The following is an 18709-nucleotide window of genomic DNA, read 5'->3' on the forward strand; positions in this document are numbered from 1 at the left end:
TTCCCACTGATCTACAACAAAATAATCGCATAATCGTTTCCACTTGTTAGCAAATGATCCGAAATATACTTTTTGAATGTTTTTTTTTAGAGAAATTAAGCATTCATTTAAGGGAAAACCAACATTTTGGTTGAATTTTGCTTTTTTTGCATATAAAAACCTCTAATGTGTGTGTAGCAAACGCCCTATTGAGGAATTTTCAAATACAACCATCACTCTCATTTTTGCTCTGGTCGTCTTTACAGGTCATCACAGCCTCATAAGCGAAGCAAATGATTATTAAAATTTAAAATTTTCTTCTCCGATTTCTGATCTGAGTCTTTTATTATCTAATAAATCAAAAGCTCAGGTTTGAACAGTTTAGAACTTGTTAAGCTTTGTTGAATATTGTAGAAACAAATTCGATAACTGTGTAACAATGAAACGCGCTCACCCAGGTGTTGGGAACAAGAAAAATAGCTGCATGAACTTTTTTCATCCAGAAGTGTCCGTAAAATATTCTAGGTTAGACGCACTATTTCACTTAAATAAACAGCGCCAAAACAAAAATCAACACTTACCTAATCACTTCACTGTAACAATAAAATCGAAACACTTTCGTTTAACTTTAATCAAAACTAGGTAAAACATGAATTTTAACAAAATATTTGCTGATAGATAAAACAAACGCGTGCAGAAACCGAACACATCCTAAAGAAACAAGAGACCGAAAACACATTAATACTTACAGACACAGGAAAATAAAAATAAACTAAACAAAATTTTAAAAAATCAAAAGTACATTTTTTGGGCTGAATTTATGCTCAAATAATGGTTTTTAAATCTTTGTTCACTTGCGATTTTAGTATAATTTTATAGCATAAATCATAGTTTAGATTCTTCTCTATCGAAATCTTTTCTATTAAAAATGTTTAAATATTCACATCGAAATAAAAAAAAACCCTGAATTGTGAATTGGGGTGCTCTATGGTAAAAATCATAATTGGCATGGACAATCACAGCATTTTAAATAAATTGGTAAAATTTTGGAGGCTCAAAGTTTTACAGATTCTTCAAAACACGAGTGGCACATATTAGCTACAGGGGGCGTCATATGAACTTTCCCCCCACCATGATGTTTGCAAAGTTGTACTGTATAAGGTTGGACATCTTATGGATTGGTTGCCAATGTCTAAGAACTGTCAAATTTTTTCAAAACCCAGTAATTACTCAACAAAAATCTAGAATAAAAAAATTGGAAAAAATTGTTCATCAAAATTCATCGACAGATTTCAATTCGTATATTTGGCTTCCAAAAACCTTTTGATGATTATTTATATAAAACTTGTTTAAAAAATTTCGTTTTGGAGCCAAAGAAAGAAAATATTTACGACACAATTAGCTTTGTTTTGAATGATTTGGAAAATAAAGTGAATAAATCCGGGCATTTTTCAATTAAATCCGAGTAGCCGGACCGGACTGTTCTCAGATTTTTGTTTTGAATATCCAGGAAAACCCAGATAAAACCAATCTGGCAACCTCATTCATTAGGGTAAATGTTTAAGACAGGGGCAGAGACAGTGAAATTATTTATCTCTTTTCCCTTCATCTTTTAAATCACTTTTTAAATCAAACAAAGAAAACCTCGAGGAAAGGAAAAGGTAAAGACCTTTAAATGGCGTTAGGCAAAAACCCCAATTTTAATGGGATATTGAAACATTTTTTTTCCAAAAAGAACATAAAAACAGGTTTCATCAATGAATTTTTCTTATTTCATTTAAATTTAATTTATTTTTAAAGTACTTTTAAACGTTAAAGAAATGGAAATTTTTTAAAACATGTATGGATGAGAGATAATGTGGTTTTTTATCATAGCTTAGAACATTTTTTATGGAAAAGTTACTAAGCATGTCAGGTGAGATTTTTTTTTAAATTGATGCAAATCTAATTACCAAAAGAAAATATAGAAGTTTATTGTTCATTTTATGATTTATTGGATTAAAATTAATTCCAAAAATATGGTTTCATCATTTCACGTCTTATTGTTTTTAAAAATTAGCAATTTATTAGAGTACTAAAGGTATGGGGCCGTCCATTAATGCTGTCACGCAAAATTTAGATAAAAATAGACCCGCTGACTATCTCTGGAATCAGTCAAGGAGAATTTCTGTATCCAGTAATGAAAATAAAAAATTGTCAAATATTTTTCTTTTCAAATTGAAAATATAATTCCTGAGACCGTAACAAATAAGAATCTACCCCTCGTTTAATTCTAAAATGACGATATTCTCAGATTCTCAAAATCTTTTCAGATTTCAATGAGTTCGTTGGAAAGCTGGTATTTTCTTGATCAATTTACGGCTGAAACTCTTATAACTAGAGATGTACTGAATATTCGGTCGGCCGAATACCGCCAAAAAATCGTTAAGCCGAATATTCGGCTCACCTAATAGTTGAGCTAGGTATTCGGTCGAATACCTGTTTCTAAATTTTTACAAAACAGACTTCTCAAATTTTTCAACTGATGTTGGATAATTTATGAAATATACTAAAGTAATGTTGAAAAACCTTCAAAATGTATGTATGTATGTATGTATGTAGTTAAACCCACCAGTGGCTGATAGGTCTTTCAACCCGAGTCGATACGGGAAGTCTCGATCGCACGTTCAAATATTGTCCATGCTTAACTCACCAACAATATTTGCAGTGCAACCAAGGGCTCCGTTACCACTGGTTTGGGATAGGTTTGACTCACCAAACTCTCTTCCGACTGTTCGAAACAAATTTAGAATTTTGAAAAGGAACCATAGTATCCTTCTCATGATTCCATATTTACCGAGATACTCCGGCTTGCTTGAACCCACAATCCATTGTATATCAGTCTTTCGTTCGCTTGGTGACCTATCCAACCCCCCACGAATCCCCTTGAATAGAGTTAAGCTTTTTTAAATATATCAATTTAATACATTTTAAATATCTTACCTTTTTACCATATAAAAAAAATACATTTTAAACATCTTACCTTTTTACCATTTGAAAAGGATACTCATCTTCAAACCATAAAAGGCATCGTCAACATTTAAAAAGTTTGACTGGTCGCAGCATGCAGAAATTTCGATTGCGATCGTCCAAACATAAATTTTTTCCCTACACCAGCATGTTCACCAGTTTATTTTGAAAATAACATTCAAAATAGTATAGCAATTTCATGCTTCCAACTTGATGTCTTCATTAAGTAGCATCCAAGGATTTGGACTAACAAACACTTTTCACTAAATGTGCAAAAATGCAACCACAACCCCTCTTTTCATTCATCCGTTTTTCGGAAGCAGGATACGAATTTCAACAAGGTGAACATGGGGTAACTTATCCATAAGCCTTGCCCATGGATCTGATTTCCGTGACCCGAAACACTCTCTGCACTTTAAGTTCACAAAAGGACAATGGTATTCAATTAAATCACTTTATTTTGAAATATAAGATTTATATTTTTCAGAGCAAAATTCGAAGCAAACAAAAACACGTGCTCTTAGTTTGACAGCCGCCTACTCTTCCAGTAATGTTGAAAAACCTTCAAAATCATCAAAAACTGATAGTTAAACATTATATTTTTTAAACTTTCCGGATTTCTTCCGGGTTTATGAAGATTTTTTGCTTATTCAAATTAAAAAAAAATCAAACATCTTTTTGAGAATTTTTAAATTTTCTGTTGAAAACTATTTTTTGAAGTTTGATTTGAACACTGCTGTTGTTATTCGATGAAAATTTTAAATTTCAAGTAATTTTATTTCTTTTTCCTCTTGTATGTTTGAGAATAATGCATAGTTTCTGTTCAAACTTTCCCTTTTTTTTTAGTTTTTAAAATAATCTTTCAGACCCGGCCGTGTGGATACGTGTCGTAGAAAGTATTGTATGTTTGAGGTTGAAGATCATCGTTCTTTTTGGCAACTATTTTGGTGACTTCTAGCAAAAATTAGAAATTCATCTAATTCGATATTAAAAAATAAATTTCAAATAGCTTTACACTTGTTTTGACATGTTTTGTCCCAAATTTCACTGGAATCCAATCTATTTTGAGATAAACGTCCTAGAAGCGACAAATCATATGATGTCCTTTCATCTAATGATGACATTCTGAAAATCAAAGAGACCTCTACTTAAAAAAAGGTTTGATAGATATGGTTGTAAATAACCGACTTACAAACATGAGAGACATTAGGATGGCAGAAATAAATTATTTCTATAAGAAATAGCAGTAGAAATAGAAGTATTTCTATTGAAAACTCAACAAAATATTCGGTACATCTCTACTTATAACTCTTTTTTATTCTAAATATAATTTTCGTTTACATTTTTTGTTCAAACTCGTTCAAAAAATCTCAATAGAACAGTTGCATTTCTTTTTTGGGGTCTGGTTGGACTATCCTCAATCAACCCCGAAATATCACCGAAATCTGGCCACTATATAGATGTAATTTTTGTTAACGATAAACAAAAATCACCTCCCATCCGTGACAGATTCCCACTAAAACAGAGACCCGGTACACATATTCTGGTCTATTAATCAAACAGCATGTCTCTTGAGTTCCGGGCACGCATGGGGCTGCTCTATGCGGTATGTTTCAAAGCCGAATTTCACCGTCCCCAAAACCACAACACCCCCGCAAGTTCAGTCCAGTGGTTAACGTGATTGCAAAACCGTGCCGCATCGAATTGTTCCACAGTGAATCGGGTCAAGCCGTGTTGATGTTTGTTGGCAACAGGAAACAGAAAACAAAAAATGCGCAGGCTTGTTTACGGGGTTCTTCAAGTGCCCTAGGAGCTCGATGTTTCGTTATTTCATTTCTTTTGAGATTTTTAGGTAGTTTATTAACAGTGTTTTGTGAATTTTGGAAAATTACATAAGACTTTACAAAAAAAAAAGTCTTTTCCAATGACTTAAATGACAAAATTCAGTGGGTTGGTTCATAAATTTCTAATCTTCCTCGCATCACTGGTCCTTTCGCGGAATCTATCATTTTGCGTCCGGCAAATCCCCGTTCGCGGAATGCGTCACACTTGTTCTAACTCGCAGAACTGTTCCGAATCTGAATTATAAATTACCTTAAAATCCTGGTGCTTGCCCCGTGATGTTCGGCCTGTTCCTTGATGTTTAATTTATGGCCATCGGGCTGCCGGAGGACGATCATCGCGTGAAGCCCACTCGGTGGCGTTCGGTGATTGATATAATATTTACATGTTAAATTGCGTGGATAAATGCCGGGATAGTTGGGCGACCGTATTCGGCAGATTCTGCAAAATGGACACCAACAGAAAAAAAAGCATTTGGTTATTTTGGACAAGAGTGGTGGGAGTTGGTTGGTTTGAAGGTAGGCGGAAAGGGTTTTTAGACGAGTTTTCCGGCGCTGATGATGCAGCATTTGTTGCTGGCTCACTGGGTTTCCCGAACATCGATTTTTCATTAGAAAACCGGAAGCATCAACATCGAAACTGGCTGGCCGTTCTGTAGGCAAGATGATCGTTAATGTATGGAAAGCTGGATTTTCGGGGTACGGCGATGGTGATTTATCGTTTTTGGGGAATTCTGTAAATATGGATTCCAAAACACGAAAATGGATAACAATTCGATTGTTAGACCTTTCCTTGGAAGCAAAAATGAATGGTTGAAAACTTGGAGAACTGCTTTGGAAATCTAGAACATATTTCGATTTAAATCTGATTTGGGCTTCACTCGTGAACTTTAAAATTGTTTAGCAGATCAGATTCTTCAGATTTCAACTTCAACATTAACGAATGATCTTTTCTGTCAATCTTTAAAAAAAACGCTTTATGTCGATTTATTATCTGAACGTTGACATACATGCTATACATAAAAATTTAAATCAGTTTTTTGTTAACTGAAACGTTAAATTTTATTGCATAATTTTGTAACTTTGAAATGAAATGATAAAGTTTAAGGCTCTGCTTATAAAACTTTAACTAAAAATTTTAACTTTAGTGTGATTTAAAAATATCATTATCCGAAGTTTGGCGAATATTTTTTTTTTATTTGCGGATGTCATTTTTGTAATTTTTGTAATTTTTGTAATTTTTGTCATTTTTGTCATTTTTGTCATTTTTGTCATTTTTGTCATTTTTGTCATTTTTGTCATTTTTGTCATTTTTGTAAATTTTGTATTTTTGTAATTTTTGTAATTCTTGTAATTTTTGTAATTTTTGTAATTTTTGTAATTTTTGTAATTTTTGTAATTTTTGTAATTTTTGTAATTTTTGTAATTTTTGTAATTTTTGTAATTTTTGTAATTTTTGTAATTTTTGTAATTTTTGTAATTTTTGTAATTTTTGTAATTTTTGTAATTTTTGTAATTTTTGTAATTTTTGTAATTTTTGTAATTTTAGTAATTTTTGCAATTTTTTGTAATTTTTGTAATTTTTGTAATTTTTGTAATTTTTGTAATTTTTGTAATTTTTGTAATTTTTGTAATTTTTGTAATTTTTGTAATTTTTGTAATTTTTAATTTTTGTAATTTTTGTAATTTTTGTAATTTTTGTAATTTTTGTAATTTTTGTAATTTTTGTAATTTTTGTAATTTTTGTAATTTTTGTAATTTTTGTAATTTTTGTAATTTTGGTTATTTTTGTAATTTTTGTAATTTTCGTAATTTTAGTAATTTTTGTAATTTTTGTAATTTTTGTTATTTTTGTAATTTTTGAAATTTTTGTGATTTTTGTAATTTTTTTAATTTTTGTAATTTTTGTAATTTTTGTAATTTTTGTATTTTTTATATTTTTAGTATTTTTTATTATTATTGTAATTTTTGTCATTTTTGTCATTTTTGTCATTTTTGTAATTATTGTGATTTTTGTCACTTTTGTCTCTTTAGTCACTTTTGTCATATTTGTCATTTTTGTCATTTTTGTAATTTTTGTAATTTTTGTAATTTTTGTAATTTTTGTCATTTTTGTCATTTTTGTCATTTTTGTCATTTTTGCCATTTTTGTCATATTTGTCATTTTTGTCATTTTTGTCATTTTTGTCATTTTTGTCATTTTTGTCATTTTTGTCATTTTTGTCATTTTTGTCATTTTTGTCATTTTTGTCATTTTTGTCATTTTTGTCATTTTTGTCATTTTTGTCATTTTTGTCATTTTTGTCATTTTTGTCATTTTTGTCATTTTTGTCATTTTTGTCATTTTTGTCATTTTTGTCATTTTTGTCATTTTTGTCATTTTTGTCATTTTTGTCATTTTTGTCATTTTTGTCATTTTTGTCATTTTTGTCATTTTTGTCATTTTTGTCATTTTTGTCATTTTTGTCATTTTTGTCATTTTTGTCATTTTTGTCATTTTTGTCATTTTTGTCATTTTTGTCATTTTTTTCATTTTTTTCATTTTTGTCATTTTTGTCATTTTTGTCATTTTTGTCATTTTTGTCATTTTTGTCATTTTTGTCATTTTTGTCATTTTTGTCATTTTTGTAATTTTTGTAATTATTGTGATTTTTGTCACTTTTGTCTCTTTAGTCACTTTTGTCACTTTTGTCATTTTTGTCATTTTTGTCATTTTTGTCATTTTTGTAATTTTTGTAATTATTGTGATTTTTGTCACTTTTGTCTCTTTAGTCACTTTTGTCACTTTTGTCATTTTTGTCATTTTTGTCATTTTTTTCATTTTTGTCATTTTTGTCATTTTTGTCATTTTTGTCATTTTTGTCATTTTTGTCATTTTTGTCATTTTTGTCATTTTTGTCATTTTTGTCATTTTTGTCATTTTTGTCATTTTTGTCATTTTTGTCATTTTTGTCATTTTTGTCATTTTTGTCATTTTTGTCATTTTTGTCATTTTTGTCATTTTTGTCATTTTTGTCATTTTTGTCATTTTTGTCATTTTTGTCATTTTTGTCATTTTTGTCATTTTTGTCATTTTTGTCATTTTTGTCATTTTTGTCATTTTTGTCATTTTTGTCATTTTTGTCATTTTTGTCATTTTTGTCATTTTTGTCATTTTTGTCATTTTTGTCATTTTTGTCATTTTTGTCATTTTTGTCATTTTTGTCATTTTTGTCATTTTTGTCATTTTTGTCATTTTTTTCATTTTTTTCATTTTTGTCATTTTTGTCATTTTTGTCATTTTTGTCATTTTTGTCATTTTTGTCATTTTTGTCATTTTTGTCATTTTTGTCATTTTTGTCATTTTTGTCATTTTTGTCATTTTTGTCATTTTTGTCATTTTTGTCATTTTTGTCATTTTTGTCATTTTTGTCATTTTTGTCATTTTTGTCATTTTTGTCATTTTTGTCATTTTTGTCATTTTTGTCATTTTTGTCATTTTTGTCATTTTTGTCATTTTTGTCATTTTTGTCATTTTTGTCATTTTTGTCATTTTTGTCATTTTTGTCATTTTTGTCATTTTTGTCATTTTTGTCATTTTTGTCATTTTTGTCATTTTTGTCATTTTTGTCATTTTTGTCATTTTTGTCATTTTTGTCATTTTTGTCATTTTTGTCATTTTTGTCATTTTTGTCATTTTTGTCATTTTTGTCATTTTTGTCATTTTTGTCATTTTTGTCATTTTTGTCATTTTTGTCATTTTTGTCATTTTTGTCATTTTTGTCATTTTTGTCATTTTTGTCATTTTTGTCATTTTTGTCATTTTTGTCATTTTTGTCATTTTTGTCATTTTTGTCATTTTTGTCATTTTTGTCATTTTTGTCATTTTTGTCATTTTTGTCATTTTTGTCATTTTTGTCATTTTTGTCATTTTTGTCATTTTTGTCATTTTTGTCATTTTTGTCATTTTTGTCATTTTTGTCATTTTTGTCATTTTTGTCATTTTTGTCATTTTTGTCATTTTTGTCATTTTTGTCATTTTTGTCATTTTTGTCATTTTTGTCATTTTTGTCATTTTTGTCATTTTTGTCATTTTTGTCATTTTTGTCATTTTTGTCATTTTTGTCATTTTTGTCATTTTTGTCATTTTTGTCATTTTTGTCATTTTTGTCATTTTTGTCATTTTTGTCATTTTTGTCATTTTTGTCATTTTTGTCATTTTTGTCATTTTTGTCATTTTTGTCATTTTTGTCATTTTTGTCATTTTTGTCATTTTTGTCATTTTTGTCATTTTTGTCATTTTTGTCATTTTTGTCATTTTTGTCATTTTTGTCATTTTTGTCATTTTTGTCATTTTTGTCATTTTTGTCATTTTTGTCATTTTTGTCATTTTTGTCATTTTTGTCATTTTTGTCATTTTTGTCATTTTTGTCATTTTTGTCATTTTTGTCATTTTTGTCATTTTTGTCATTTTTGTCATTTTTGTCATTTTTGTCATTTTTGTCATTTTTGTCATTTTTGTCATTTTTGTCATTTTTGTCATTTTTGTCATTTTTGTCATTTTTGTCATTTTTGTCATTTTTGTCATTTTTGTCATTTTTGTCATTTTTGTCATTTTTGTCATTTTTGTCATTTTTGTCATTTTTGTCATTTTTGTCATTTTTGTCATTTTTGTCATTTTTGTCATTTTTGTCATTTTTGTCATTTTTGTCATTTTTGTCATTTTTGTCATTTTGTCATTTTTGTCATTTTTGTCATTTTTGTCATTTTTGTCATTTTTGTCATTTTTGTCATTTTTGTCATTTTTGTCATTTTTGTCATTTTTGTCATTTTTGTCATTTTTGTCATTTTTGTCATTTTTGTCATTTTTGTCATTTTTGTCATTTTTGTCATTTTTGTCATTTTTGTCATTTTTGTCATTTTTGTCATTTTTGTCATTTTTGTCATTTTTGTCATTTTTGTCATTTTTGTCATTTTTGTCATTTTTGTCATTTTTGTCATTTTTGTCATTTTTGTCATTTTTGTCATTTTTGTCATTTTTGTCATTTTTGTCATTTTTGTCATTTTTGTCATTTTTGTCATTTTTGTCATTTTTGTCATTTTTGTCATTTTTGTCATTTTTGTCATTTTTGTCATTTTTGTCATTTTTGTCATTTTTGTCATTTTTGTCATTTTTGTCATTTTTGTCATTTTTGTCATTTTTGTCATTTTTGTCATTTTTGTCATTTTTGTCATTTTTGTCATTTTTGTCATTTTTGTCATTTTTGTCATTTTTGTCATTTTTGTCATTTTTGTCATTTTTGTCATTTTTGTCATTTTTGTCATTTTTGTCATTTTTGTCATTTTTGTCATTTTTGTCATTTTTATCATTTTTGTCATTTTTGTCATTTTTGTCATTTTTGTCATTTTTGTCATTTTTGTCATTTTTGTCATTTTTGTCATTTTTGTCATTTTTGTCATTTTTGTCATTTTTGTCATTTTTGTCATTTTTGTCATTTTTGTCATTTTTGTCATTTTTGTCATTTTTGTCATTTTTGTCATTTTTGTCATTTTTGTCATTTTTGTCATTTTTGTCATTTTTGTCATTTTTGTCATTTTTGTCATTTTTGTCATTTTTGTCATTTTTGTCATTTTTGTCATTTTTGTCATTTTTGTCATTTTTGTCATTTTTGTCATTTTTGTCATTTTTGTCATTTTTGTCATTTTTGTCATTTTTGTCATTTTTGTCATTTTTGTCATTTTTGTCATTTTTGTCATTTTTGTCATTTTTGTCATTTTTGTCATTTTTGTCATTTTTGTCATTTTTGTCATTTTTGTCATTTTTGTCATTTTTGTCATTTTTGTCATTTTTGTCATTTTTGTCATTTTTGTCATTTTTGTCATTTTTGTCATTTTTGTCATTTTTGTCATTTTTGTCATTTTTGTCATTTTTGTCATTTTTGTCATTTTTGTCATTTTTGTCATTTTTGTCATTTTTGTCATTTTTGTCATTTTTGTCATTTTTGTCATTTTTGTCATTTTTGTCATTTTTGTCATTTTTGTCATTTTTGTCATTTTTGTCATTTTTGTCATTTTTGTCATTTTTGTCATTTTTGTCATTTTTGTCATTTTTGTCATTTTTGTCATTTTTGTCATTTTTGTCATTTTTGTCATTTTTGTCATTTTTGTCATTTTTGTCATTTTTGTCATTTTTGTCATTTTTGTCATTTTTGTCATTTTTGTCATTTTTGTCATTTTTGTCATTTTTGTCATTTTTGTCATTTTTGTCATTTTTGTCATTTTTGTCATTTTTGTCATTTTTGTCATTTTTGTCATTTTTGTCATTTTTGTCATTTTTGTCATTTTTGTCATTTTTGTCATTTTTGTCATTTTTGTCATTTTTGTCATTTTTGTCATTTTTGTCATTTTTGTCATTTTTGTCATTTTTGTCATTTTTGTCATTTTTGTCATTTTTGTCATTTTTGTCATTTTTGTCATTTTTGTCATTTTTGTCATTTTTGTCATTTTTGTCATTTTTGTCATTTTTGTCATTTTTGTCATTTTTGTCATTTTTGTCATTTTTGTCATTTTTGTCATTTTTGTCATTTTTGTCATTTTTGTCATTTTTGTCATTTTTGTCATTTTTGTCATTTTTGTCATTTTTGTCATTTTTGTCATTTTTGTCATTTTTGTCATTTTTGTCATTTTTGTCATTTTTGTCATTTTTGTCATTTTTGTCATTTTTGTCATTTTTGTCATTTTTGTCATTTTTGTCATTTTTGTCATTTTTGTCATTTTTGTCATTTTTGTCATTTTTGTCATTTTTGTCATTTTTGTCATTTTTGTCATTTTTGTCATTTTTGTCATTTTTGTCATTTTTGTCATTTTTGTCATTTTTGTCATTTTTGTCATTTTTGTCATTTTTGTCATTTTTGTCATTTTTGTCATTTTTGTCATTTTTGTCATTTTTGTCATTTTTGTCATTTTTGTCATTTTTGTCATTTTTGTCATTTTTGTCATTTTTGTCATTTTTGTCATTTTTGTCATTTTTGTCATTTTTGTCATTTTTGTCATTTTTGTCATTTTTGTCATTTTTGTCATTTTTGTCATTTTTGTCATTTTTGTCATTTTTGTCATTTTTGTCATTTTTGTCATTTTTGTCATTTTTGTCATTTTTGACATTTTTGTCATTTTTATCATTTTTATCATTTTTATCATTTTTATCATTTTTATCATTTTTGTCATTTTTGTCATTTTTGTCATTTTTGTCATTTTTGTCATTTTTGTCATTTTTGTCATTTTTGTCATTTTTGTCATTTTTGTCATTTTTGTCATTTTTGTCATTTTTGTCATTTTTGTCATTTTTGTCATTTTTGTCATTTTTGTCATTTTTGTCATTTTTGTCATTTTTGTCATTTTTGTCATTTTTGTCATTTTTGTCATTTTTGTCATTTTTGTCATTTTTGTCATTTTTGTCATTTTTGTCATTTTTGTCATTTTTGTCATTTTTGTCATTTTTGTCATTTTTGTCATTTTTGTCATTTTTGTCATTTTTGTCATTTTTGTCATTTTTGTCATTTTTGTCATTTTTGTCATTTTTGTCATTTTTGTCATTTTTGTCATTTTTGTCATTTTTGTCATTTTTGTCATTTTTGTCATTTTTGTCATTTTTGTCATTTTTGTCATTTTTGTCATTTTTGTCATTTTTGTCATTTTTGTCATTTTTGTCATTTTTGTCATTTTTGTCATTTTTGTCATTTTTGTCATTTTTGTCATTTTTGTCATTTTTGTCATTTTTGTTATGTTTGTCATTTTTATCTCTTCTGAATTCCATTTTCTTACTTTCTTACCGACTAACCCTTTTACTCTCTTACTTACTCTCTTCCTCTCTTATTCTCTTATTCTCTTACTCTCTTACTCTCTCACTCTCTTACTTTCTTACTCTCTTACTCTTTACTCTCTCACTCTCTTACTCTCTTACTCTCTTACTCTCTTACTTTCTTACTCTCTTACTCTCTTACTCTCTTACTGTCTTACTCTCTTACTCTCTTACTCTCTTACTCTCTTACTCTCTTACTCTTTTACTCTCTTACTCTCTTACTCTCTTACTCTCTTACTCTCTTACTCTCTTACTCTCTAATTCTCTTACTCCCTTATTCTCTTACTCTCTTACTCTCTTATTCTCTTACTCTCTTACTCTCTTACTCTCTTACTCTCTTACTCTCTTACTCTCTCACTCTCTTACTCTCTTACTCTCTTACTCTCTGATTCTCTTACTCTCTTACTCTCTTACTCTCTTACTCTCTTACTCTCTTACTCTCTTACTCTCTTGCTCTCTTATTCTCTTACTCTCTTACTCTCTTACTCTCTTACTCTCTTATTCTCTTACTCTCTTAACCTCTTACTCTCTTACTTCCTTTCTCTCTTACTCCCTTACTCTCTTTCTCTTTTATTCTCTTACTTTCTTACTCTCTTACTCTCTTTCTTTCTCACTCTCTTACTCTCTTACTCTCTTACTCTCTTACTCTCTTACTCTCTTACTCTCTTACTCTCTTACTCTCTTACTCTCTTACTCTCTTACTCTCTTACTCTCTTACTCTCTTACTCTCTTACTCTCTTACTCTCTTACTCTCTTACTCTCTTACTCTCTTACTCTCTTACTCTCTTACTCTCTTACTCTCTTACTCTCTTACTCTCTTACTCTCTTACTCTCTTACTCTCTTACTCTCTTACTCTCTTACTCTCTTACTCTCTTACTCTCTTACTCTCTTACTCTCTTACTCTCTTACTCTCTTACTATCTTACTATCTTATTCTCTTACTCTCTTACTCTCTTACTCTCTTACTCTCTTACTCTCTTACTCTCTTACTCTCTTACTCTCTTACTCTCTTACTCTCTTACTCTCTTACTCTCTTACTCTCTTACTCTCTTACTCTCTTACTCTCTTACTCTCTTACTCTCTTACTCTCTTACTCTCTTACTCTCTTACTCTCTTACTCTCTTACTCTCTTACTCTCTTACTCTCTTACTCTCTTACTCTCTTACTCTCTTACTCTCTTACTCTCTTACTCTCTTACTCTCTTACTCTCTTACTCTCTTACTCTCTTACTCTCTTACTCTCTTACTCTCTTACTCTCTTACTCTCTTACTCTCTTACTCTCTTACTCTCTTACTCTCTTACTCTCTTACTCTCTTACTCTCTTACTCTCTTACTCTCTTACTCTCTTACTCTCTTACTCTCTTACTCTCTTACTCTCTTACTCTCTTACTCTCTTACTCTCTTACTCTCTTACTCTCTTACTCTCTTACTCTCTTACTCTCTTACTCTCTTACTCTCTACTCTCTTACTCTCTTACTCTCTTACTCTCTTACTATCTTATTCTCTTACTCTCTTACTCTCTTACTCTCTTACTCTCTACTCTCTTACTCTCTTACTTTTTTACTCTTTTGCTCTTTTGCTCTTTTATCCTCTTTCTCTCTTACTCTCTTACTTTCTTACAATTTTACTTTCATAGTCTTCGTATCTTTTGCTTCCTTACTCTCTCAGTAATTTACTCTCTCATTCTCTTTCTCTCTTACTCATTTACTCTCTTATGCTCTTTCACTCTCTTACTTCCTTTTTTTCTTACTCTTTGTTCACCTCGCTCTCTTACCTCATTACTCTCTTGTTAGCTTACTCTCTCACTGGTCAACATATGAATTTTCTCAGTTTCATATTCCCGTTCTAGTTTTTTCTTTATCTTTCTGACTCTCGTTGTGTTTCTTACAGTTGCGATCCTGCTTTCTTTGCATTTTCATATCTTGTTTTTCTGGTTTCTCAATCTCTTTCTCCTCCACTTTTGGCTCCTCTCTTTTTCTTTGATTTTTTACTGGTTTTCTTACTTGTTTTATATATCTTTGACCGTTTTATATTTTTCTATAGTTTAAATTTTCTCTTGTTTTCTGTTAATTACTTTCCTTCTCTTTTAGTAACATATTACAATATTTTTGTACTCCCTGTCACATTATTCCACTTAATTATTTTCACTGTCATCACTTTCATCTTCTCTTACTCTTTTACATGTCTTCTAACGAAAAAAGACAATTTAAGTCAGGTCACTATATTACTTTTATTTGTAAAAACCCACTTCCAACGATATCCAGATTAATGGTGAGCCAAATCAACTGGCACACGATACTGAAACGACATCTGGCACTTCCAGCCGCTGCTGTGGCCCATCGAAATGAAGTAATTATTTATGGAGTAGGTACATCCAGTTCCCTGAACAGCACCCGACCCTCCTTCAAAAACCCCCACCCTTCCTGGGATCGCAGTTTGTCGCAGAACGTCGGATGCAAATCTAGCTTTCCAGAAGCAATATACGGTTTCAGATTATCCCCCGGACGGAAGCTGCTGGAAGTGGTACTGAAGCTAGTTGTGCACTGACAAGAGGAGAAACCCAAACGGCAGCATCTGGGCCACCGCAATATGTAGAGTTCCGATGTTGATGCTTCCAATAATAACACTCTCCTGTTCTGGGTTCTGCTTGCGACCTTGGCTTGGATACTCTCACAGTCAGCCCATCATACCTCCAACTTAACAAACATGAAGCTCTAAATCGTATGGCTGCCCCTTCTGGGAAACCTCCGGCCGGCTTCAGACTTACCGTTTGTCGCAGTCATAAAAATTTCTATTGCAGTACGATCCCGGAACCAGGTCACCATTCCATATCCTGTTGTCGTACCTGTGCGGTGTGTGGGCAGCAGCAGAGCAGCAGATCGGGAAAAGAGAACAGAGAGAAAAAAAAACAATATGGAGTAAAATGAAAAATGACTTTGTATCAAGCCGGCAAAATCGGCATCGGTTCCGGGAGGTCGAATTGATGAAGAACCATCTTGATAAAAATCTGTTACAAAAATTGGGTCTGTTTCGTTAAATTATGTTTACTGCAAATTCACATGATTGTGATTTGATTTCAGCTCCATTGATCTTTTACTTTGGTTGCCTATACAAAGGCGTTTCATATTGTCGGTGTTTTAGGAAAAAAAATTTCTTAAGATTGTCTTCTAATAGTAGTTTGATTTTAACAGAAAATCTTAAACGGTTATATTGCTAATTTCGCTATTTTAATCATTTTGTGCAGAGTTCGTCCATATGGCTATTCCGCTGGACCTGAAACGAGAAAAAAAACTCAAAACGGGAGATAAAGTTCCCTTCCGAGGTTTTTTTGTGAGCTGTTACGTTATAGCCGAACAAGAACCAGACCCATGCAAAATGAACCCGCAATGGCTCGCTAGAATTCGAGAAACACGTTCGTCCGTTCCCCAGGACGATCACATCAGGTTGCGGGGGATTACCCAGAATGATTGATATGCTGGTAATTTATTTCCGGTGAATTTCATTATTCCCACCGCGAATGAAGGGGACGTTTCGACCTTTCCCACACTACTCCTTCGACTTTGGCCGGAAATTTTTACTTTATCTCCTGCTAAAGTTTGGAGGAAAATCTCCAATTGAAGCTGAATAGCAATAAAAAATGGACGCAGAAATAATTTGAAGTACCCGATTCAAGTTTGGAATGTAGATCCTCCAATAATAAAAAGAATCAAACGATTTCGCAGTCATTGCATTCGGTAGAAGAAATATGATGTTTTCTCACAAACATTGTGATTCATTGTAATTGTTTAGCTTGAGAACATCTTAAAATCTAAACATGCACAAGTAAAAATATTAAATTTTACTCAAAATACGCATTCCATAGTTTCACAGTTCCAACTTGTCCAGAAAATTTTATTAACTCGAAACAAAACGAGAAACATTCGATACAAATCTCTTCCCAATGCACAGTTCCTGACAGGTCTCAAACTGAAAAAGGTTCTTGTTGGTTTTAGCTAACGAATTCATCAGCCAGCATAGAACTGAGCAAAAACTCGGAACGAAACATTCCAACAAAGCTGATGCAATTAAAAATCCTAACCATATCCTTTTTCTAAACTACAAAACAACAACAACAAAAAAAACACATCTCCCCGTCATCGGTGCATTCCCCATACTTTGCAAATAAAAATTTGTGCAACATTGCGTTTGCAATTTCATCTGATCCAAATTCAATAAAAAAGAAACAACGAAAAAATAAACAACAACACAAAACATATTGATGGACCAGGTTAAATCAGGAAAATCGAACAGACTAACAAAAAATACCAACTAGCAAAACGTTGGGGCGGGGAAATGAAAATTGAAAATTCCATTAAGTAATAAACTATACAGTCTAGCTTTACGATTTCATACAGCCAGTCAGACAGACTAGCTGTTCTCTCCGCCAGCGTCACAAAAACAAAAACAGAGTTGCATATGCTATGATTTTATTGGATCAATATGGATATTTTTAATAGTAACGCTCAAATGAAGGTTACTTTCATATTAAGTGTGATTCATCCAAGTTGAGAATGAAATATTTTAAAAACAAGCGTAAATCAATCAACAATGGCTACTTAGGACTTTTAAACTTACAACGATGAGATCAAATCTCGGTTATTGCAAGAATTGAAATCTAGGAAAATAATCAATATCAAAAATCATCACATAACAAGAATCGAAACAGTGTTCATAATTAACCCATACAAAAACAAGGAAAGAACTATGAACATACGGAGTAACTATGAATAAGCGTTTCGCGCCCACAAGCTTTATTTTCAAGATAATAAACAAAAATCTTAAAATGAAGGGGAACCAGTCATTCATTTTAGGGTACTTTCCAGAATTTTAACATTAAGGAGGTACTTTTTTGAGCTGATAATATTGAAAAACTGAGAAATTTTGTTCATAACTACTCCATATAACCCTATTAGGTATTGAAGATTTTTACTCATTTCATAACTTTGTCGAAGACCTCAAAACGATTTGACTTATGCTTTTAGAAAAAAGATTCCATATGCTTAAAACTGTTATTTAAACTACCACTAAGTGCTATTTACTTTCTTCTCATATTTCAAAATAACTCGTGGTTTTCGAAAAGTTGATAATGGAATCAAAACCTTCGTTTTCATAACCAAAATTAATTTAAAAATCGAGTTATTTTAGTTCATATTTGAAAAAAAAAATCTCGAATCCAAAAACATTAGCATCTTCTACATTTTGACTTTCACTCTGTAACTGTTTGAATTTTTGAAGAATTTATCAACCTTTTCAAAAATTTTCTAAAATTTTATTCGTTTACCACTTCAGGATTTTCGGAAAAATCTAAGAGGAAGTGGGGGAAAGGAGGTCCAAAGCAGAATTAGATATTTTTTCCAGCCTTATATGTGCTTATATATTTGGAATCACTGCTCTCAAATTATTTGAAATTAGCTCTCGAACTCTTTGTACCTAGGAAAAATGTGATATTTTGCCTTGTTTCATACGAGGTGTTGTTAAACTGTTTTTAAACGGCTTTTTAAACACGATTTTTTACACGGTTTCTGAGAGAATATTAAAAGTTATTTGCAATGGAAAACACTCAGCTAAGCTCTGAGACTTGAAAAGTAGGAGACTTTAGACCTAAGACATGATAGTTGATAGTATCAGGCTACTAGAATTTTTTTAGCACCTATACGGACCAGAATAATCCGGATTATTTTATCTAAATACCTGGCAATATCCGAGCATTTGATTTCAAAATTGTGAGGCAATATCAGGACAAATTTGGTCTCAAACCTGGAAAAACTGAACAAAAATTACGAGAGAAAACTTGAATATAGTGTTTTTAAAGTATTTTAGGCTTCCAAAAATCTTTCAGGATTCAAATCAAATTTTATGATTCTGTCTTGGTACATTTCGTACCTTAAACTTTAAAGTTATCAAAATTTCAAGGTGATTGAAAAATTTCAGAGAAAAATGGGGGCCAAGAAAAAAAAAGAACATAAGTCGTAAATATCATGTTTTTCTCGAAAAACTATACTAT

At 29.8% G+C, this 18709-nt stretch overlaps 1 protein-coding gene across 2 annotated transcripts in view; it reads right to left on the reverse strand.

Moving 5' to 3' along the window:
* Positions 1–18709, reverse strand: part of LOC129740978 (uncharacterized) — a 284659-nt gene that overhangs the window by 48695 nt on the left and 217255 nt on the right. For both annotated transcript variants that reach the window (XM_055732644.1, XM_055732643.1), the window contains exons 5-6: positions 15434–15511; positions 5083–5271 (exon numbers count right to left, since the gene is read on the reverse strand). In XM_055732644.1, coding sequence (XP_055588619.1) covers positions 5083–5271; positions 15434–15511 — 267 coding nt within the window. The remainder of the gene's footprint in view (positions 1–5082; positions 5272–15433; positions 15512–18709) is intronic.

The sequence above is a fragment of the Uranotaenia lowii genome, chromosome 2, assembly GCF_029784155.1.
Source record: "Uranotaenia lowii strain MFRU-FL chromosome 2, ASM2978415v1, whole genome shotgun sequence".
Taxonomy (NCBI): Eukaryota; Metazoa; Arthropoda; class Insecta; order Diptera; family Culicidae; genus Uranotaenia; species Uranotaenia lowii.